The sequence below is a fragment of the Hyperolius riggenbachi genome, chromosome 2, assembly GCF_040937935.1.
Source record: "Hyperolius riggenbachi isolate aHypRig1 chromosome 2, aHypRig1.pri, whole genome shotgun sequence".
Taxonomy (NCBI): Eukaryota; Metazoa; Chordata; class Amphibia; order Anura; family Hyperoliidae; genus Hyperolius; species Hyperolius riggenbachi.
Genome location: NC_090647.1, coordinates 485,108,170 through 485,131,757, shown reverse-complemented (window position 1 = coordinate 485,131,757; position 23,588 = coordinate 485,108,170). Strand labels below are relative to the sequence as shown.

The 23,588-nt window shown below is 43.7% G+C and overlaps 1 protein-coding gene across 3 annotated transcripts in view; it reads right to left on the bottom strand.

Annotated features, from left to right (window-relative positions):
* CORO6 (coronin 6) overlaps nt 1–23,588 on the bottom strand; it is a 166,181-nt gene that overhangs the window by 38,826 nt on the left and 103,767 nt on the right. For all 3 annotated transcript variants that reach the window (XM_068270331.1, XM_068270330.1, XM_068270329.1), the window contains exons 4-5: nt 5,079–5,208; nt 684–865 (exon numbers count right to left, since the gene is read on the bottom strand). In XM_068270331.1, coding sequence (XP_068126432.1) covers nt 684–865; nt 5,079–5,208 — 312 coding nt within the window. The remainder of the gene's footprint in view (nt 1–683; nt 866–5,078; nt 5,209–23,588) is intronic.

Genomic DNA, 23,588 nt, shown 5'->3' with positions numbered 1-23,588 from the left:
TCTAGGTCTTAGCATTCCACAAGGTGGAGAAATTAAGAAAGAGGTGCACAAGGAATCTGGAGAGCAGAACAATGTATAAGAGACCCTCTTGTCATACAGCTTAGTCACCTCCTCTCACTCCTGCTTCCAGGACTTCTCACGTGCCTCACCTTTCTTTTGGAACTTTCTCCCACAGCCTGTCCATCATGCTCCAAGCCTGGAAATTTAAATGTACTTCAAGACACACCTCTGCGACAAGCCTATAACTAACTCTCTTCCTACTCTGTCTACATGCTGTTAGTGTAAACACAGTATAAATATGCTGCCCCTGTAATCTCTGCGCCTAATGCAAATGTTTCACCTCGTTTCATGAGAGAACCGGCCATACTTCCAAGGCCTGCTGCGGTGGCACAGAGCAGTATTTGACTGCTACTGCGGGTGGGGGGAAGGGGACAGCACTGGAACAAGGGGACTGTAAGAGGGGTAGGAAGGCTCTATAGGGCCTTCCCTCTCCATAGGTGAGTCTCTGTTTTGTTTTGTTTTTCCAGTTAACATTCACTTTAAGGCACCTGACCTATTTTGTGAATAGTTATTTGTCTAATAGTCATTGGTCTACGGCGAGGGATACTGAAAGGCTGAGATTTTTCACTTGTGAACGCGTGCATAAAAACAACATACAATGCATTGACTTGAATTTAACGTACAGCTACTATTTCTTGCTTCCTAGGATCAATGACTCGCAGTTTCTTATCCTTGCAGGTGGTGGCGATGAGGCTCCCGTTGTAGTTCCAGCAGATGCTGTAGATGAGGTCACTGTGCACTTCGTCTAAGGTAATGAGAGCCTCACCAGTTCCAACATTCCAGATAATGATAACATTATCGCTACCTAACAGGAGAGGAACAGATTCATAAGCTTCACCAGTATCCAATTTGTCATGCAAGATGGTACATTCAGCTAATGCCGGCTGCTGCCCCAGTTCAGCTGGGGAAACATCTGAGAGAAGGCTTAGAGGAAGCCATCATTATTAGCTGCAGCCCTAGATAGGCAGTAAGGTCTATAAAAAATAGTAGCAAAATTCCACATATTCCCACTAGTCCTCAGAACTAAAAATTGTGTCGTGACATAAAGGTTCAAACACCTATCAACTATCTTTTAAAGCACTGAAATTTCTATAAAGTGGTTTATATTTAGTAATGCATATCTCATGGAATATATATTGGAATAACACTGTACCTGAAGATACATCCCAAAACAGGAAACATTCAGTAACTAATAAACAGTTGTAGCACATAAAGAAATATGATGAAAATCTATTGAAAAAGGCATGTTACCATAACAACGCAGGCTTTACCATGGCACTAATGCGTTACTGCCATTCAGTGATAAGGAATACCTAGACAGCTGATAGTGACCCAGAACCACCTGGCAGGTTTTATAGTATAGTGCCCAGTATGGGTAAGTAGTGCCCCAGTATAGCTAGTATAGTGCCCAGTATAGCTAGTATAGCACCCTAGTATGGGTAGGTAGTGAAGCCCCCCCCCCCCCCCCCCCCCCACGGCCGCCGCTCTCGTCTTCGCAGCATCTTCTATTACAGCAGTAAGCAGCGCGCCTTTGCTTAAAGAGAACCTGAGACAGATGGAAAGAAAAGATATACCTGTGGCTTCCTCCAGCCCCTTCCAAACTTATTGTTCTTGTGGGAGAGCTGGCAGGCACTCGGGAAAAACTGTAGTTAACTGGAATAAAAACACCCAGTAAACCATGTGCTCAAGACGTAAGCAAAGTGGATGCAAGCAAACTGGAAGACAAAGAAAGTCTGGCACTATGGTTTATTCGTGCAGCAGGTGGCAAAATAGGTGATGTAACATACATTCAAAATGCAGCATATGTGGCTAGGTAAGTATCATAAAAAACATCACAAAGTGTTGCGCTGTACCTGGGTGTGGAGGAGGTAGCAGGTGTGGGCGCCAAGAAGGTGCACGGTCCTTACGACCGTTTCGCTAGGCGGCTGCCGAGCTTCATCTGAGGTGTGCACAAGTGACTGGAATGACAGTGGGGCTTTAAATGCGCGTTTGTTACAAATACGCGCTTCCGTGACGCTGGGAGGACCCACCCTCGATGAGTGATTGGTCCAGTGTACTGCTCCAATGAATGGTAAGTGGGAGGTGCTCAGCTACGGAGGAGAGGTCGCGTACATGCGTCATGCAAGACGCAACAAACAGCGGCCAATAGCTGAGCATCTGGGAGGCGCCCAGCTACGGGAAGAAGGTCGCGTACATGCGTCACACAGGACGCAACGAACAGCGGCCAATAGCTGGGCATCTCAGCCCACGAAAAAGTAAACAAAGGCTGCAATGGCTTAACATCAGGCTGACAGTCGCCGTGGCAATCTGAGCGGCCCCGACCACATAAACAAAGTGGTTAGACACGAACAGAGAGCCACAGCGAGCGCAGACCTGATGACAAGCAAGGAGTGAGCCAATCAGTTGCCGCAGCCAACAAAAGGTAGCGTGGCAACCCGCATTGGTCACTAGGAGTGTGGAATGATTTCGCACACTGGGGCTTATTAGCTAATAATTAGGATGCAGCAAAGGGGCAGAAAAATATACCTACCTCCTCCACATCCAGGTACAGCGCAACACTTTGTGATGTTTTTTATGATGCTTATCTAGCCACACATGCTGCATTTTGAATGTATGTTACATCACCCATTTTGCCACCTGCTGCACAAACTTATTGTTCCTTTGCCGTCATCCACCGCTTCCTGGATCTTCTCAAATTGACCATGGAAAGTCCTCCGGTTTGCGGCAAAATGCGTATGCTCATCCCCGCCACACGCATGCTCCTGTGGCCGGGAGCATTCTGTGCCTGCGCTGTACTACTGATGGACTGCGCTTGCACCGACTGGAGGACTTTTCGGGGCCAGTTTCAGAAGATCCAGGAGTCGAAGGAGGGCGGCGAGGAAGCAACAAGCCTGGAGCCGCAGTGGCCATCAACTTGCGGTAATGAAACTGAGCTGCGGCAGGGGACCAGAGGATCGTTCAAATATGGCACGGGCACAGGGAGGCTGCAGGGGGCTGGCAGAAGCCCCAGGTAAATGAAACTCTTTTTTTGGGGGGACATTACAGTTTCCTTTAAAAAGACCAAAAAGCCCTCTATTAAAAAGCAACACTAAATGTAATTTTGCCTTCTTAAAAAAGAAGGTATTTGCAATAACTCAGCTGTAAGTGAGGAACTGTGGTTTCCCATAATACATCACTCCCGTATATGTAAATCATCTCTTTCTGCCCTTGAAGGCAAGGCTGCACACCCAGAGCCGCTGGTATATAGTGAGCCTGTCCAAAACTGGTTGTATGTATGTTGGATTGGTGTGGCTCTATTAAATGTACTAGCAGCTACAGGTTCACTATGATGATTTGCATGTGTTGCATCATGGGAGATCACAGTTGCTCTCCTACAGCTGAATTATCACAAATACCTTCTGTTTTAATATAAAAATGTAAGATAAAAATTACTTATGCCAGTCAGTATGTGCTTTTAAAAATAAAGAAAACCCTGAGAATCCCACATGAAGAGATGGATTAGTTCAAAACCAGTGAGATCTGTCAGATTTTTACTACCTGCATTAAGTGACAGCGAAATAGGAGAAAAGTAGTTTATAGGTAATTTTACTCATATTAATATGCACAAACATATATTTTTTACAATAGTGGAATCACACTTGCCCTCTTTCTGCGTCATGCAGCTGCAGCATATGAAAAAAGACGCAAGTTGTCCATCTTCTAGACACGAGCACAAAAACACAGACAATGAGAACCGCCCATTGAATTGCAAAGGATGCCCATGTGAGCACAATCCCCACAGTGCTGAAAACACATACATAGGTGACAAATGTGCTCCGTGCCTGGCTCACTTCTCTTACTGTACTAAACTTTACATAGACAGAAATGTTTAATTTTGTATTTTTCTTCATACATTGACCCATATGCCATTCACTTTTTCTTCTGAGTTTTCTCAATACAATACAATACAATACAATAACATTTCTATAGCGCTTTTCTTCCATAGGACTCAAAGCACTTAGGCTCTCTCAGATTCAGTAGTTGATAGTAGGATGAAGTATTTACACAACACAAGTTATATTTCTGCAAATGCCAAACTGAACAGGTGGGTTTTCAGTCTGGATTTAAACATGTCCAGGGATGGAGCTGTCCTGATCTGCTGAGGTAAGGAGTTCCAAAACGTAGGAGCAGCATGACAGAAGGCTCTGGGACCAAAAGTTTCCAAGCGGACTCTGGGTATGACTAGATTATTAGAACCTGTGGATCTGAGATTGCAGGGATTGCTACGCAGCTGCAACATATCTTTCATGTATTCAGGGCCCAGATTATTTAGTGATTTAAATGTCAGTACGCCGATCTTGAATAGGACCCTCCATTCTATAGGTAGCCAGTGAAGGGAGTGCAGGACTGGCGTTATGTGGCAGTGACGGGGTTGGTTAGTTAGCAGTCTGGCAGCAGTATTCTGTATCAGCTGTAGGCGGTACAAGTCCTTTTTTGGAAGGCCAGTGTAGAGAGCATTGCAGTAGTCCAGTCGGGATGTGATGAAGGCGTGGACTAAGGTTGGTAGATCTTCTGGCTGCTATGTGTTATTTTCATAACTCCTATGTGCATATTCACAGTGGGACGCTGCGGTTTAATGCGATGTTAAAGTCGCAACGCGTCTGCGTTTAGAGGTAATGCACTGCAAGCAGTGAGTTACCATAACGCAACATTTGTCAAGGCGACGTTAACGCCGCACTGTGTACGGCCCATAGGATTATCATTGCAGTGCGGTAAACTGCGCTATGAGACTTTATAAGTAACGCAACTTCACAACGTGCCCCTGTGAGTGCGACCTAAAGCCACCATCAAGCAAGAAAATACTCAGAATAATTTTGATAGTACTTTTTCACCAATGTTTGGGTAGTTTTTTAATTGTAAAATGCTGAAAATGTAATTTAAAGAGAAGATGAAAATTACTAGATAACTCAGGTGAAAAAGTGAATTACATATGGCCCATTGTCTTTTATTAGCCAAGCTTGTGCAAAGTATTACTGTACCTGCGCTGAGCAGCACATTGCGGGCTGATGGATGCCAGGAGATAATGCCCACTCTCTTTGAGTGACCTTCTAGTGTCACAATGGGTTCTGTTATCGACCGAACTGGAGTATAATCTGGAATCTGCCAAACCTGAAGTCAGAAGAATTAAGAAAAAGAGGTTGATACAGACATAAACATTATTATTACAATGCTAAGTGTAAGAAAATCAATATCTTTTTGTTAATTTGTTGTACAAAGTTAATATGCGATCATATTCCATTGGATGTATTGTACACCATATACTACCAGGCGTATGGTCAACTTTGTTATTTACCTGATTTAAAATATATCATACAATACTGACTATTTAGTCTGTAAATGCTCAATATTGATCATATTTTATCAAAAATCTAATAACATACGGATTGGAATGTTCATTTTTTTTTTCAAAAACAGATGCACTGCAGACAGTAAATTTACATAACTTTCAGCAATCTTGTCCTGTAGTTGCATATGACTCCAAGGCAGAAAATCCTAACCAAATCCTAACCACTTTATAGCAAACAGTGTCTAATTGATCCAGTCCATATCTACTGCAACACTTATGATGGCCTTAGAGGGAACCTGAAGTGAGAGTCATATGGTGGCCATCATATTCATTTACTTTGAAAATGATACCAGTTGCCTGGCAGTCCTGCTTATCTTTTGGGCAGCTGTAGTGTCTACGAAACACTAACAAGTATGCAGCTAACTGTGAGGAAACGTGGAAAAGCCGCCGCAAGTACTCAGAGTGAGGCGGCTGTTTCCGCGTCCAACATGGCGGCACAACGCGGAGAAATCGCCGCATGCCGCATGGGCAGAGCGGTGGAGTCCGCGTTGGATGCGGCAGATTGCGCGCATGACAATGTTAATGACAGTGTGGTTGGATGCGGGGAGGCCGCCGCTTGCTTGGAGAGCAGCGCGGCGGGTCCCGCGCCCAAGTCAGCAGATACATTGCAAAACATGTCTGGTGTGGCTGGGACTGATAGTCCACACAGGTTCAGAAGGACGCGCGCGCGCGCTGAGAGGCAGAGCTTATATGACAGCCAGAGGAGAGTCAGCTGACCAAGCTGGTCAGCTGACATTTTCACCAGTTTTCATTGGTCCAGCACTTAAGGGTGGCGCTGGAGAGCGCTATAGTATATATACTGGGTGCTGGTCATTTCTCTGGTGTCTGGCGTTGCGATCACTACGTGGTAGCACTCAGACCTTGTCAGTATCTGTGTTCTAGATCAGTTTCCAAAGGTGTTGATGATCACGGAGCTCACACCTTAGCTTAGGAATATTGTATTGTATTATTTGTTATGACCTTCTGCCTGCCTGACAATTCCTCTGATCTCTGATTCTGTATCTTGCTATTCTGATATCCTGTTGCCAAACTCTGCTCGTTCCTGGACTCTGTATCTGCCTCCTGATTCTGTACCTTGCTATTCTGATACTCCGTTGCCAAACTCTGCCTGTCCATTGGATTCCGTATCTGTCTCCTGAATCTGTACCTTATCTGTCTGTGTGTTAACAACCTGGCTTGCCCGACCTCGAGAACTGGCCTTACTGTTAGAGGCAGTTACCAGACCTGTTAGTGTCACCCTCACTGGTGTCACTCACTCTCTGTCCTTCCTACTCTCAGCCTAGCTCCTCCCCCGGGAGAGTCTAGGCTAATGGAAGGAACATACTTCTGTGCAGTATTCCTTACTGCTTCTGTACCTACTTCTGAGGTGCAGTCCTCAAAGTATTACTGTCGCACCTAAAACTCTCTTGTCTCAGGTGTCCAGAGTTTAGAGATATATCTGATTATCGGTGATACTGCAGATCATCAATAATCGGGTATATATCTGCATTCTCGGTGATACTGCAGATCACCGGTAATCAGACCCTCTCTGTGTTACACCGATCGTTACACTAATCTAGTCAGACTTCAGTCAGAGTAGCTGATGTTCATTCTTGTTCCGGGCCTATGGCTAAATATATTAATGGCAAATGATCAAGAGGACAGCTGGACAATTTGTATTGTTTAAAGAGTTAAACTGTTAGGCATAAAATAAAAAATCAATTCTCTATTATTATATGGTAAACAAATAAGGATGCTAACCAGGCAATTCAAAAGTTAAAAACCACTCTCTTTTCTTCTCAATGGAATATCATTTATCAGGTCCCCTGGCAAAAGAGAAGTTGCAGTGCATGCTGGTTTTTTTCTTCTTAACTTTCCTCCCTTTTTCTCCTCAGACATAACTAATGCAGCCTGAATGGCTGAAGTTTCTTTAACGCCGATTGTCCCCTCCCACAGCTCTTTTTCTCTCTGATTGGCCAATATTTGTGCTAAAAAGCTGAGAAAGTGATTCAGCTGAAATCCGATCCATACATATAGGGATCTGTATGGTCTGCAAAGTCACACAATGATTTGCGACGATGCACTTCTTACTGCAGAGCTGTGTGGGAGTGTCTGAAGACAGGGAAGGGGACAGGCAAGCATACTATATCAGAAAGAGGAGAGGAAACAGAGTAAGGGAGGAAATGACATCAGGATTGGCTTCAAACACAGGGATTCCAAAATGGAAACGGACAGAAACAGAATTCTCTTTATATAAGTTATAAATTTACTGAACTCAAAATGTGGTCAGTGCAATACATATTTTATGTAAGTAGAGCAAAGAGCAAGTATTTATCTACTAATATATGTGGTTTTTTTTCTGAGATAGTATAGCTAACAGCTCCTCTTTAAAGGTAAATAAATATGTCAGCCTCCATGTTTTCCTCACTTCAGGTGCGCTTTAAGACTAATTCACAAGCATGACTGAACTATTATATATTCAGCTCACTTTGGTTCCCTGTAATAGCAGAATTTGGAACCATGCAGTTGACCCAAGGGGATTTTACTGCATATCACAAAAGGGATGCTCCGATGTACAGGAAATGGATGGAAGCCACCCACTGTCCAAACTGAACACTTGCCGCTGCCTGCAAGTACCCAGCAGATCCTTAGGAGCAGCTTACGCACTGTGTATGCACCATGGTCAACTGCCCCGTGAGCCAGCCTGTAGTTTGGATTTGTAAGTCAGACACTGCATGTCAGGCGTACAAGCAAAAAGGGCGCCTGGAAAATTGGGAGCCAGAAAAAAACACTAGTAGAATATCAGTAAATGTACCAATAGCAGTGGTGTAGCTAAGGAGCTATGGGCCCTTGTGCAAGTTTTACATGGGGCCCCCCAAGCACTCCTTACATAACAATTGATACGGCGCACCAAAACCTGCCAAGGGCAACCACAGTGTCAGAGGTGTAAGAAGGGGATGGGGAACAGTTTGTTAATGATTACCACTATTCAAAGTATCTATAGAAGTGATTATTATGAGCACAGGACCAATAGAGAGCTAATACTGTGTTTGAGGGAGGGCCCCATTGCCCAAGGGCCCCGATGCGGTCGCTACCTCTGCAACCCCTATTGCTACGCCGCTGACCAATAGTCTACTATTTTGCCGTGTAAATTCATAGTAGATAGTAGAGTTGATAGTACAATATCAATTAATGATACCGATATTTTACTACAGATAAACTTAACCCTAATCTCCAACAGGACCCACCTCCGATGCCTAACCCTAACCCCCCTCCCTGATGCATAACCCTAAGCAACCCCTCCCCCCGTGATGCTTAATCTTAAAAGACCCCCCCACACCCCCACAGGACTAACCTAAAAAGTCCCCCACTGCTGCCTAACCTTAACTGACCCCGGCCAACCCCCCTCCTGCAACAAAAAAACTAACATATTAAAGGCATCCATAGTAATTTCAGTTCTAGGGGGAAATTGTGCCCCAATACAATAGCTGGCACCAGGTTATTTCATTTGTCTTGAGTATTACAAAAGTCACTGGCTTCAGGGTAAAGTTCCTTACAGGTAATTTTACTTTAAAACTATGGGGAACAATAGACACTCTCTCCCTCTACACTCTATGGATGGTTATCACTCTTTTTTTTATAAATTCATAGTGCAATGATCTACTCATGATTTGTCTCAGTACTTTCTCCTGTGTGACATTTTTATAGCTACTCCTAGCCTTTGTTTAATTCCCGTACAATCCAAACGATATAAAACATTTAATAACTCTCAGAGATCAGAAGACATATAATACATCGTCATAGCGGTTGTCCTTCTTTGGTCAACAAAGGGGGAAAAAATCCTAACAGACATTGTACATGCCTCAGGTATGTCCATAAAAAAGGCTTTTTTTCCATGCTATGAAGACAGTTCCACTGCAGGGGGGATTGTGGGTAAAGAATGGTATGCAAATGAGGATACTATGCACACTATTGTTAATCAAAAGTGCTTTTTAACGAGTTTTGTCATCCATCAGAGATGAGCTATTTTTCTGGCATGTGGCGCGCTCCCAAGTTTATTCTGCAGAGTTCACAATAAGAAGCAATGGAGAGAAAAGCCCAGCTGTAAGTGTGTGGATTTACCAGGTCCCAGTCCAGACCATGCGAGTCATGGGAGATGTACCACTGCAATGCAGACTTGCTGTCTATGTAATTCAATAAACTTAAATGACAGAGGTGGGGAAAGTACTGCTGTCTTAATTACTTTGCCTGCAGTCCCCCTATAAAGTATCCTCACTAATGAGATGGCTGATTAGAAACTATATAAAAGCAAGAGAATATGAACCTTTATTTGAAGGTCCCCCAGTGGGAAATCAGTTACTTCTCTAAGTGTTTCCATATGTTGGGCCCCACTGGTAGACAAACAATTGTTTCCCCAGCCAAGCTGATCTCTCATGGATTAAAGGTACACATACATCACGCGATGTATGGAGGGATCCAATATGATCAGAAAGGGATTTTTTGCCTGCCCATACACTGCACGCCAATTTTAAATAGATTTCTCCACCGGCTCGACTCCTGGCCTCCTTCGTTGTCCGGTGTCACCGCGAGGGCCTGCACCACAAAACATGTAGGACGTCACTATATGCACCAGTCACCTGTTACAGATGCTCGCTGTGATGCCAGGCACTGGAGAAGGCCAGGAGTCCCACTAGTAGAGAGGGGAGTCTTTATACACTGCACACGGCACAAGGGGCATAGATACACTTGGGAGGACACAGCCCAGGGGTTCATCGGTTGTCAGGGTATCGAATGCTGTTACCACCGTGCATCTGATCGAGCCCTGCAACCGAAATTTTACAGCATGGCCTATCGATCCTGTTGACCCATATCAGCTCGAAATCAATTGAAAAATCAATTGTTTGGCCATATTGCAGCACTGATGTTTCTCCAATTTAATAGCAATATTGATACGGGAGGTCGTTCGGCCTTCAAAACCGAGTAATGTATACAAACTTTTAATGACCATTATCTAATGTATGTGGGGGAATTGAAGATATGAGTTTGTTGCTTAAACGTTTGATATACTGTGTATGTGCAGTGCATTCATGGCCCTTTTTGGAAATGCTACCGCCCTGGCTGCTGAGATGACCATCTGCCTCTAATACTTTCTCAGTAACAGGCTCAAAACTAGTATGCAGATGCAGCAATGTAGCTAGAGAGCTCTGGGCCATCCTAAAGCACTCTATACATTACAAGTGGTACTGAGCACCACAATCCTGCCCAGGACAGCAGCAGTGTCAGTGAGGTGTAAGCAGGGGAGGGGAACAGTTTGTTAATTGTTACTGTTATTCAGAGCACATACAGAGGTGATCATACCAGCATAGCTCCAGTAAAGAGCTACCTCAGCATTTGAAGGCCGGCCTAGTGAGTCCTTCAGATCCAGGGGCCTCCGGTGCAGTCCCAAACCCTGCATCAGCTATTACTATTCCACTTTGCAGTTCAAGTGTTCTTTCTGTACTGGCTGCATGCTGGTTCCAGATGCAGAAACCCACAAACCACTGAAGCAAAACATGCAGTAGCTTTATAAAAGTAGACTTGACTGCAGGGCCACTGACAACTGCCGGGGACCCCCCACGCCGCTGGACCCCACATCTGTCATGACAGAATGCAACTGACTCGGCTTCTCCAGTAGGGAGGGGAGCTGCTGGGTCAGGTGGTGAAAAACCACCATTGGCAGTGGCATGTTGCATTGGTCCGAGCGGATGGGCACCGTGACATGCACCATGCACGCGAATACAGGCGGAAGTGCACGTGGCCAGTTCTGGAAGACAGCAGTGGCCAAGAGCTGCATGCGGCCCTACTAGAGGCGGCAAGCCGATACAAGCAGCGATTGGTGGATGAAGCCCATCCTTTCCTGTTGTGAAGTGCGGCAGCCATCTTTGGGGGGGGGGGGCATCGGGGGCTGACTTTGCTAGAGGAGAGGGCCCCAAGGTACCTTTGCCCTGGTTAAACCGGCCCTGCTTGACTGACCCTAATTACTTCTATGAAAACTTAATTACATAGCTGGTTTAATTTCTGAAAGAGCCCCTACAACACAGGAGTTCCATAAATGTATTCACTAGATAGGTATCCGCTCCAGAACAAAAAACATGATTTAGGATCACTTGAGGGAAGAAAGAGAAATGAGCTCAATAAAACCATAATGACTTCAGATGTCACACTGACTAGGCAACATGAATATACCGTATTATGATGTGTAATGATGCCAACCATGTCCAGCCCCAGTAATATACATACCACTTGTGAAACAGCAATGTGTTTATGGATGAAGTACTGACTATGCTGGATTTTGTCCATTACGGTATATGAGAAGAGTATGTATTATGTATTACTTTTACTCAAATATAAAATATGTACTTTATACGGTTTAGTGATGGTAATGGAAACACACACGCCTTTCTACACAGCTCTTTAGTGATGATAATCCCCAGTATGCTGGCTCTCTTCTTCTCCAGCCTTATGCCTTGAGCATGCTCTGAAATAGCCCAAGCTGTGGTGAGTGTGCTATTTTTTAAACTTTTGCGAAGTTACACATTGGGGCAAACACAAATTACACACTGGGGATTGGTGTTTGGGGGGAAAGAAAGGGGGAGCAGAGTTGAGGGCCAGGACAGCTTGGGGGAGAAAAAGAGTTTCTGTGCCTGGAAGTCCTATTGGCGATAGACCTGAAGCGGCCACTGGATGGCAGTTGCTGGGGTAGGACGGGTCTTTTGCGATCCTCATGGCCCTGGATCACAGTCTGGAGGAGTAAATGAGGTATATAGATGGGAGGTAGGTCCCGATAATCTACTCTGTGGCTTTGATAATTCTCGGTAGCTTGTCACGGAGGCGCCTGCGAACCATACAATGATAGAGAAGCATAGATGTAGATCCCACATTTGAAAGCCCAGCCTAAGACACTCTCAAATGTTTTATTCCCAGTGAGAAAAAACACAACACTATTCTTATGCAGGCCGAACAGGTATGGAAGTGTGTAAATAAAATATACAGTGACAAAGGCACCGGGAATCACAGCCCTTTATGGAATAACCCCCATTTACCAGAATTTTGCTCTGTGCCCGATCCCTCCTTTTGGATATCCAAAGGTGTGGTCTTCCTTGGTCATATCACCTCAAAAGGTCAGATCCTCTCATTTTCCACGATTGCAACTATACATTCCATTCCCCTGATTCAAGAGTTCAGATACTGGCAACTGAGACACGCTTTTCAGAAACAATTTCGTACAACCCCTGTCCAGTTATACAACTCCCTTATCATATAAATGATTAAAAATGGGCCTATTAGACATATGGTTGGTGAAATATATAAAATAATTGAAATATATAAAACACTCTTATAGATTATGGTGCAGAGGAACTTACTACACCCTCACAGAATAAATGGGAGGCCTGCGGATTAGACATCGAAGATGATGACTGGGATGATACACTTTTTGCTCCCAAAAAGGTCTCCCCCTGTATTTGAGAACGCATTTCGCAAATTTATATACTCCACCAAACCCCTAAGCAAGTAGCTAAATATAACACATAGCAACCTGACACATGTCCCAAATGTCAAGCTAATTCCCCTAGCTTTTTTCATCTAATTTGGGAATGTCTATCTGTTTCATCCTTCTGGGCTCAAATCATTAAATTTCTACATGATAAGATAGGCTGCCCCATGAACTCTGACCCCATTCTCTGCCTCCTTGGTGTAATACAAGATGAAGCCCTTGATAATTCTTTAAAAACCTTTCTATCCGAAGTCCTGTTTATGGCCAGACAAGAAGTGGCCTTTATCACCCACGTCACCTTCTTTTGAAAACTGGATTAAAAGAGTCAGTACTGACTTACCATATAAAAAAACTTGTATACCTACATAGAGGCTCAAGTAAGAAATTTCATTTATTTTGGGACAGATGGAAAAATCGGTAACTCATATTTCCCCTCATAATCATAGAAATTAGAGTTTTTGGATACATCTTTGCCCATCCCAAATCGTTATCAGATCTATATTCACCTGCCTTGACCTATCATTCCTTATAATGTATACACCTGCTGCCATGCTCTTCCACGTGTACAACTACAGCTGGAGCTGTTTTGCAAAGAAGAATGGGCAAGGATTTCAGTCTCTAGATGTGCAAAGCTGGTAGAGACATACCCTAAAAGACTGGGAGCTGTAATTGCAGGAAAAGGTGGTTCTACAAAGTATTGACTCAGGGGGCCGAATAATTACGCACACCCCACTTGATAGTTATTTATTTGTAAAAAATGTTTGGAATGATGTATGATTTTCGATCCACTTCTCACGTGTACACCACTTTGTATTGGTCTTTCACGTGGAATTCCAATAAAATTGATGCATGTTTGTGGCAGTAGTGTGACAAAATGTGGAAAAGTGGAAAACTTCAAGGGGGTCGAATACTTTTGCAACCCACTGTATAAATATCATATATATATATATATATATATATATATATATATATATATATATATATATATATATATATATATATATATATATATCATGTTACAGTATACTACATGTTTTTATTACAGAGTGAATTATCTTCACCCCAGTTACAGTTTCTCAGCATGTGACAGGTAGCTCCCTCCCCCCTCAGCCTCACAGGCTGCATCACAGACAAGCTGAAGCTGAGAGTAGAGACGCTGTCTGTGAGAAATAAAGCACACAGAGCCTGCAGGGGGCCTGCATAACTTGAATTCATTAGAGGCAGCCCATTCCTCCCTGGGTCAACAAAGCTAATTATATACATATATATAATTTTTTTTATTCCTAGTTTAGTTTGAGTCTTATGACCAAGCTTGTTAGTTTGTGTGGTTAAACTTTGGTTTTATTAAAGTTAATAATTTATGGTCATTTACCAATTAATTTAAACTATAATAAAAGTGTCTGCGGCCATTTGATGGCCATTGTTTGCCTGATACGTTTATTAATAAATTAAGTTATGTAATAACTATGTTTCAGGTAGTTGCTGGCTGCACTCCCATGACTCTGGTCTCTATAGGGAAGAAATGTAAAGGCTAACTCACTGCTTAACCTTGCAGTGTCAATATTTTCACTCTCAGAGGAGCTAAGAGTGAGGAATAACCCTTTGCTTTCTGAAGGAAGTGTCAAAATCTAGTTACAATCACGAGCTACAATTATGAGCTTTGTAAAAAAATAATTAATTTTCAGAATTTCCAGAAAACAATATGGCAGCCTGCGTGAAACAGTGACAGCACGTTATGCAACTGTGGACAGAGTGGTGAAAGGACACTGTACATCTGTAAAACTGTTATTTGGTATGTAGAACATAGCAGAGATTAAATGAAATGTTGGCTTCAATGGTAAATGGAATGAGTAAAAATAAATGAAGTGGCCATACCTGGGGCTTTTTTATTAGTGCCCCCCCCCCCCCCCCCTGCCCAAACATAGCTGAAATAGTACTTCTTACCATGTGAACTTATGACTGTGCCTGTGAGCAGATCATCAGACTTCCCCTGCACAAGACCAAGCTAATACTGCACCCAAACCCCCCTGCCTCCACTGTACAAAACAGGGTGCAGGTGACTGACAAGCCTCTCTCACAAATGCTCATTCCACATCCTAGATTCCGCCAACGGCTGCAGAACGGTTTGATGAAGCCATGGCAAGGCTGGTTCTAGACTTTTTGCTGCCTGAGGCAAACTTATGAGGATGGAATAAATTAAAACTCTGGCATAATATTCAATAAAAATGTGTTGTCTTACTTTTTTTATCCATACAGTTATGATATTTTCTTTTGTGCACAAGTAATATTGTCTGTTTACAAATGACAAGGTCCCAAAGTACATTTTATCTCGCCTGAAAGCTGCCATCACATTTTTTTGCATAGCTGCTATAATTATACTGTATATTACAAAGTATCAAGTGACCATTTCTCCCCTCTCTCTGTTTCTGCTATCCGTACAGCTGAGTTTCAGCTCTGCTAAGAACGTTTACTAATCGTGGCTGATGTGGCTGAAACAAAAGACAATGTAATCACTACCTCAGCATTGGAAATAAGCTTTCCACTGAAGATGAATGCGCTGCGTTTTAAATGTTTGAATGCTATTCTGCTACCAATTTTCCCTTGTAGTAGATTTTATGCTGTAAATAATATTTTAGAGCAAAGAAGTGATACATTTTATACCACTTTAAGAAATGTATTTTAAGTTTACTTTATCTACTAGACAGATTGCAAAGGGCCATAAAATGGACTGAAATGGAAAGTTCCAATCCTTTGAAGTTTTTTGTTTCGGGCACCCATATGTTGGTACAGGTAACCCCTGTGAAGGGTTGTATCATCTCTAGAGGACCAATAGCAGAACACTTTTTTCCCCATGCTCTTTTTTTCTTTGGCTCATTCTACAGCTTAAATCCCTCTCTTGTTCTTCTTTCCCAAACAATCCCAGCAATTGCCTGGTCTGGATTACTGAAAAATCCACAAAGGCCTAGGCCTTGATCGGATGGATATGTTAGAGGGGTCTCTAAATACAAAAGAGAAGGCTGCAAATGGAATGGGATGTTGCAAATGGGGAGCAACACACTGAAAAGAGAAGCTGCTGCCCAAGAGACATTATACATTAAAGAGTGGGGCTGCAGTACACGGATGTTACATATGGAAGAGGGGAATAGACATAGAATGGGAGGGTGGCTGCTGCACATGGAAAGAAAGCTGTACCGGGGCAGACAAATTGTATATCTGGCATTGGCTATTGAGGAGCTAATCAGGCCTGTACATTCATACAGTGGCTGAATAGTGTCCTGGTTAAGGGCACCGCCTTTGGCATGGGAGACTAGAGTTCAAATCCTGCTAGGGTCAGTACCTATTCAGTGAGGAGCCCTTATGCAAGACTCCCTAACACCGTAGGGTGGCCTCTTGAGCATGTCCCAGTGGCTGCAGCTCTTGAGCGCTTTGAGTCCAACAGGAGAAAAGCGCTATACAAATGTTTGGATTATTATTATCGAATTAAACCATTTTCTTTGCATTTTGCTGACTTAATGGAATAATTTCTCTGCTAATTTCACAATCATTGGAAAACATGCATAAATGGTAATAGGGCATGTTATTCGCATTATGAACTGCAGACTCATGTTTTCCTGCTGTTCAGTTACCCTATTCCTTTGTTTTTGACCATTTGGGTTGAGTAATACTTTAAAATGCCATCTCATTAGCATGGCGCAGCTCAAGCTAAGGATTGCACATTCTGTCCCCTACTAGCAGACACTATTTTCCATAAATCTAGGCTAGGTTGCAGGATCACTGTGTTTTCTGGTGTTCTCCACCTCAGTGCAACCTAAGTAAATTAGCCCTATTGTTTTCCCACATCCTGAAAAACAGAGTCTATTATTTTAATGCTGACCCTGCCTAGGCGAGGTGGAGTTAGTGTAAAGCTATATGGTGATTGCTGCAGTGTGTGCTGAGCAGAATTTCTCCATGTGGAGGAGACCAGCATGCCATTTCCATACACTGGAAAAACTGTCCAATGGCAGCCACAACCTAAGGAATTAATAAAGATTAATAATAGAACACTATTGGCCCCTCCACTAGGCTCAGAACAGCCTAAAGAGGAATTAGCATAGGCGCAGCCATGCATAGTCATGAGAAGAAAGTAAGAACAACCCAAAGGTGAATAAATAAAACAAATACCTTGCACAAATTTCATCTTGAATTCAACTGTGAAATTTCATTTCATAATGTTTTATTAAAATAACTCCTCCCTCTAGTTACAAAAGTTATGTTTTATTCATTAAAAATGTTGCCATATGCCTTATTTACAAGAAAACTTATTGTCACCTTTATAGTACAAGAGCCTGCCATCCTAACTTCACACCTACCTGTGCACACCATCCCCACCATACTGCTGGCCATGCCCCCTTACATGAAGGTTGTCTGGGTGACAACCGGGGTTTGGGAGTATACCCAGCATACTACCGTATTGGCTCATGATATTGTCTGTCATCATGTTTATTGAGGTCCTAGGCCTACACTTCTCTTGGTGCATTACTTTTTCATGCAGGTTTACTATATATTATTTGAAGTAGTATTAAAGGAAAACTTAAGTGTCCTAAAAAAAATGACTTGTACTCACCCGGGGCTCTCCTCAGCCCCCTGCAGCTGAACGGTGCCCTCGCCGTGTCTCTCCGATGCAGCTGGACTCGCCGGCGGCCACTTCCGGTTTCGCCGTCACCGGCCGACAGGCTGGGAACGCGGCTGGTTAGCCGCGTTCCCTTCCGCAATAGCATTAAAGAAGGCGCTATTGCGTCCGGGAACGCGGCTAATCAGCCGCGTTCCCAGCCTGTCGGCCGGTGACGGCGAATCCGAAAGTGGCCGCCGGCGAGTCCAGCTGCATTGGAGAGACACGGCGAGGGCACCGTTCAGCTGCAGGGGGCTGAGGGGAGCCCCGGGTGAGTACAAGTCATTTTTTTTTAGGACACTTAAGTATTCCTTTAAACTCAGCATTTAAAGGTATTACCAGACAAAATCAGTGTGGTAGCAGAGCAGCATTCAAACAGTTGAATACAGTACTTTCTTCTTCAATAGGAAGCTTAGTGCGTTGCCGAACTTGAAGAAGTGATTAAAATAGTAGCTGATAAGAAAACAATTTTATAATAATAATATTATATATTAATATAAACACTGCAAGCATTGTCTCAGCTAAATACAAGCCAAAAATGAAGACAAATGTTTACTAAATACATTGTAATATATAAATACAGCAGCTATGCAATAAATTACAAAGGCAGCTGTCAATGCAGATAAACTGTACTTTGGGAACTTGTAATTTGTAGACAGGCAATAATACTTGTGCAAAAAAGCAAATATGATAATTATGCAAAAAAGCAAATATGATAATAAAAGGTAGGAAAACATATTTTTATTGAATGTTAAGTCAGAGTTTAATCTGTATTTAAATTAAACCACCTTGACTAAAAATGTGTAATTAGTAATAACAGCTCTTTTTTTTATTTATAGCTCTTTAAAATCACAGCAGACAGTGACATGGGTGGCATGTAGGTACAGAGAGTAACCCCTTTATCAAGCTGTGCTATCATACAGGTAAAAGCACAATAAATCAGTAAAGCTTAACCACTTAAGGACCAGGGGATTTTTCAGTGATCGGTGCTGCGTGGGCTGTACAGCCTGCAGCACCGATCAGGAGTGCAGCAGGGCGATCAGACTACCCCCATTTTTTCCCCACTAGGGGGATGTCCTGCTGGGGGGGGTCTGATCGCCGCCGGCTGCATTTGCTTAGCGGGGGGGGGGGGGGCTCTTCAAAGCCCCCCTCCGCAGTGTTCTGCGCCCTCTCGCCCGTTCCCTCCCTCTCCCTTCCGCTCTGAGCGGCGCAGGACGGATATCCGTCCTGCGCCTGATAGGATAGGCTTCTGCCTATCAGATGCCGGCGATCCCCGGCCATTCAGAGGCCGGGGATCGCCGATCTACGTCACGGCGCTGCTGCGCAGCAGCGCCGTATTGATGTAAACAGCGGGGATTTCTTCCCCGCATGTTTACATTATGCGTGCGAGCCGCGATCGGCGGCTCGCACACTGTTCACGGAGGCATCGAGGATCGAGCGGCCGTTTCCATGCTATACCACTAACGACCCGCCGACGCCTATCGGAGTTAGCTGGTCGTTAATGCAAATGCAGAGAGAAACCTGGCCAATCAATGCAGTCTTCAGCTCCATTAGACCTAATGCAGTACATGATTCCAAAATATTGCTATATTTATCAGTGCTGCACAAAATGTTTTTTTGCAATAAACTGGTATTAAATATTATCTTTCCACTTTAATTCCAAAGTCAGTTCTATCATAAACTGAAGTTTTCTAGCTTGGAAGCTGTACTCTGTGTTAGAATAGCGAACTCAAGTATTTCCTTTACCTGCATGAGTAATCAGCTGCACAAAGAAGGAAGTCAGCAGCCATGGATAGTCATGTGAAACAACCAATGGATAGAAATGTTTGATTGTTTTACATTATGGTATATAAACATGCAGATATTTATCTTAGTTTTAACAATGATGGATTAGACTGATAAAATATAAGTATAATATGCGTTTATATTTTGTAGTCCAAAATGCCCACACATTTATAAACAATGCAATGGAATGTTTGCGCAGGCTGTGCTGTTAATTCAAGAAGTGGTAACATACTGTTTTCAATTTGTTGTCAAGCAGCTGTATTCCAGTAAGTACCTTTCTCTAACCTTCTCTATCCTCCCTACTACCTAACTCTAACCCTCCTACTGATAGGCCTACCACTTTCCCTCCTACAGATATTCCTACCACTAACCATTAGGGATGGTTGGAATGCCAATTTCCAATTCCGCGGTAAATCCGCATTCCGTCATGTACCAATTAACGATTCCGCTTTCCGCTACCAATTTCCGCATTCCAGGCAAAACAGGCAGATGCAGATTTTCTGCCGATCACTGCATACAAAGTGTATAATACACTTTGTAATGTTTACAAAGTGTATTATACAGGCTGCCTCCTGCCCTGGTGGTCCCAGTGTCCGAGGGACCACCAGGGCAGGCTGCAGCCACCCTAGTCTGCACCAAGCACACTGATTTCCCCCCCCCCCTGCCCCCTGATCGCCCACAGCACCCCTCAGACCCCCACCCCCCCCTGCCCACCCCCCAGACCCATGTTTACACCCAATCACCCCCCTAATCACCCATCAATCACTCCCTGTCACTATCTGTCAACGCTATTTTTTTTTACCCCCCCCCCCTGCCCCCTGCTCCCTCCTGATCACCCCCCCACCCCTCAGATTCTCCCCAGACCCCCCCCCCCATGTACTGTATGCATCTATCCCCCCTGATCACCTGTCAATCACCTGTCAATAACCTGTCAATCACCCATCAATCACCCCCTGTCACTGCCACCCATCAATCAGCCCCTAACCTGCCCCTTGCGGGCAATCTGATCACCCACCCACACCAATAATGATCGCCCGCAGATCCGACATCAGATCACCACCCAAGCGCAGTGTTTACATCTATTCTCTCCTCTAAACACCCACTAATTACCCATCAATCACCCTCTATCACCACCTGTCACTGTTACCCATCAGATTAGACCCTAATCTGCCCCTTGCGGACACCCAATCACCCGCCTACACGCTCAGATTGCCCTCAGACCCCCCCTTATCAATTCGTCAGTGCAATATTTACATCTGTTCTCCCCTGTAATAACCCACTGATTACCTGTCAATCACCTATCAATCACCCATCAATTACCCCCTGTCACTGCCACCCATCAATCACCCGCTGTCACTGCCACCCATCAATCAGCCCCTAACCTGCCCCTTGCGGGCAATCTGATCACCCACCCACACCAATAGATCGCCTGCAGATCCGACGTCCGATCACCTCCCAAGTGCAGTGTTTACATCTGTTCTCTACCCTAAACACCCACTAATTACCCATCAATCACCCCCTGTCACTGCTACCTATTAGATTAAACCCCTATCTGCCCCTAGGGCACTCAATCACCCGCCCACACCCTCAGAACACCCTCAGACCCCAGCCCTGATCACCTCGCCAGTGCATTGCTTGCATCTATTCCCCCCTCTAATCACACCTTGAGACACCCATCAATCACCTCCTGTCACCCCCTAGCACACCTACCCATCAGATCAGGCCCTAATTTGCCCCGTGTGGGCTCCTGATCACTCGGCCAAACCCTCAGATCCCCCTCAGACCCCCTTCCGATCACCTCCCCAGTGCATTAATTGCATCTATTTTCCCCTCTAACCACCCCCTGAGACACGCATCAATCACCTCCTGTCACCCCCCTAGCACTCCTATCCATCAGATCAGGCCCAATACAACCTGTCATCTAAAAGGCCACCCTGCTTATGACCGGTTCCACAAAATTCGCCCCCTCATAGACCACCTGTCATCAAAATTTGCAGATGCTTATACCCCTGAACAGTCATTTTGAGACATTTGGTTTCCAGACTACTCACGGTTTTGGGCCCGTAAAATGCCAGGGCGGTATAGGAACCCCACAAGTGACCCCATTTTAGAAAAAAAGACACCCCAAGGTATTCTGTTAGGTGTATGACGAGTTCATAGAAGATTTTATTTTTTGTCAAAAGTTAGCGGAAATTGATTTTTATTGTTTTTTTTCACAAAGTGTCATTTTTCACTAACTTGTGACAGAAAATAAAATCTTCTATGAACTCGCCATACACCTAACCGAATACCTTGGGGTGTCTTCTTTCTAAAATGGGGTCACTTGTGGGGTTCCTATACTGCCCTGGCATTTTAGGGGCCCTAAACCGCGAGGAGTAGTCTAGAAAACAAATGCCTCAAAATGACCTGTGAATAGGACGTTGGGCCCCTTAGCGCACCTAGGCTGCAAAAAAGTGTCACACATGTGGTACCGCCATACTCAGGAAAAGTAGTATAATGTGTTTTGGGGTGTATCTTTACACATACCCATGCTGGGTGGGAGAAATCTCTCTGTAAATGGACAATTGTGTGTAAAAAAAATCAAACAATTGTCATTTACAGAGATATTTCTCCCACTTAGCATGGGTATGTGTAAAAAGACACCCCAAAACACATTATACTACTTCTCCTGAGTACGGTGGTACCACATGTGTGGCACTTTTTTACACCCTAAGTACGCTAAGCGGCCCAAAGTCCAATGAGTACCTTTAGGATTTCACAGGTCATTTTGCGACATTTGGTTTCAAGACTACTCCTCACGGTTTAGGGCCCCTAAAATGCCAGGGCAGTATAGGAACCCCACAAATGACCCCATTCTAGAAAGAAGACACCCAAAGGTATTCCGTTAGGAGTATGGTGAGTTCATAGAAGATTTTATTTTTTGTCACAAGTTAGCGGAAAATGACACTTTGTGAAAAAAAACAATTAAAATCAATTTCCGCTAACTTGTGACAAAAAAATAAAAACTTCTATGAACTCACCATACTCTTAACGGAATACCTTGGGATGTCTTCTTTCTAAAATGGGGTCATTAGTGGGGTTCCTATACTGCCCTGGCATTTTAGGGGCCCTAAACCGTGAGGAGTAGTCTTGAAATGAAATTTCTCAAAATGACCTGTGAAATCCTAAAGGTACTCATTGGACTTTGGGCCCCTTAGCGCATTTAGGGTGCAACAAAGTGCCACACATGTGGTATCGCCGTACTCAGGAGAAGTAGTATAATGTGTTTTGGGGTGTATTTTTACACATACCCATGCTGAGTAGGAGAAAGATCTCTGTAAATGGACAATTGTGTGTAAAAAAAAATGAAAAAATTGTCATTTACAGAGATATTTCTCCCACCCAGCATCGGTATGTGTAAAAATACACCCCAAAACACATAATACTATTTCTACTGAGTACGGCAATACCACATGTGTGGCACTTTTTTGCAGCCTAACTGCGCTAAAGGGCCCAAAGTCCAATGAGCACCTTTAGGCTTTACAGGGGTGCTTACAAATTAGCACACCCCAAAATGCGAGGACAGTAAACACACCCCACAAATGACCCCATTTTGGAAAGTAGACACTTCACGGTATTCAGAGAGGAGCATGGTGAGTCCGTGGCAGATTTCATTTTTTTTTGACGCAAGTCAGAAAAAATGGAAACTTTTTTTTTTTTGTCACAAAGTGTCATTTTCCGCTTACTTGTGACAAAAAATAATATCTTCTATGAACTCACTATGCCTCTCAGTGAATACTTTGGGATGTCTTCTTTCCAAAATGGGGTAATTTGGGGGGTATTTATACTATCCTGGAATTCTAGCCCCTCATGAAACATGACAGGGGGTCAGAAAAGTCATAGATGCTTGAAAACGCTATAGCTTTTACCCAAACCAATAAATATACACTGAATGGGTTTTTTTTAATCAAAAACATGTTTGTCCACATTTTTCGCGCTGCATGTATACAGAAATTTTACTTTATTTGAAAAATGTCAGCACAGAAAGTAAAAAAAATCATTTTTTGCCAAAATTCATGTGTTTTTTGATGAATATAATAAAAAGTAAAAATCGCAGCAGCAATCAAATAGCACCAAAAGAAAGCTGTATTAGTGACAAGAAAAGGAGCCAAAATTCATTTAGGTGGTAGGTTGTATGAGCGAGCAATAAACCGTGA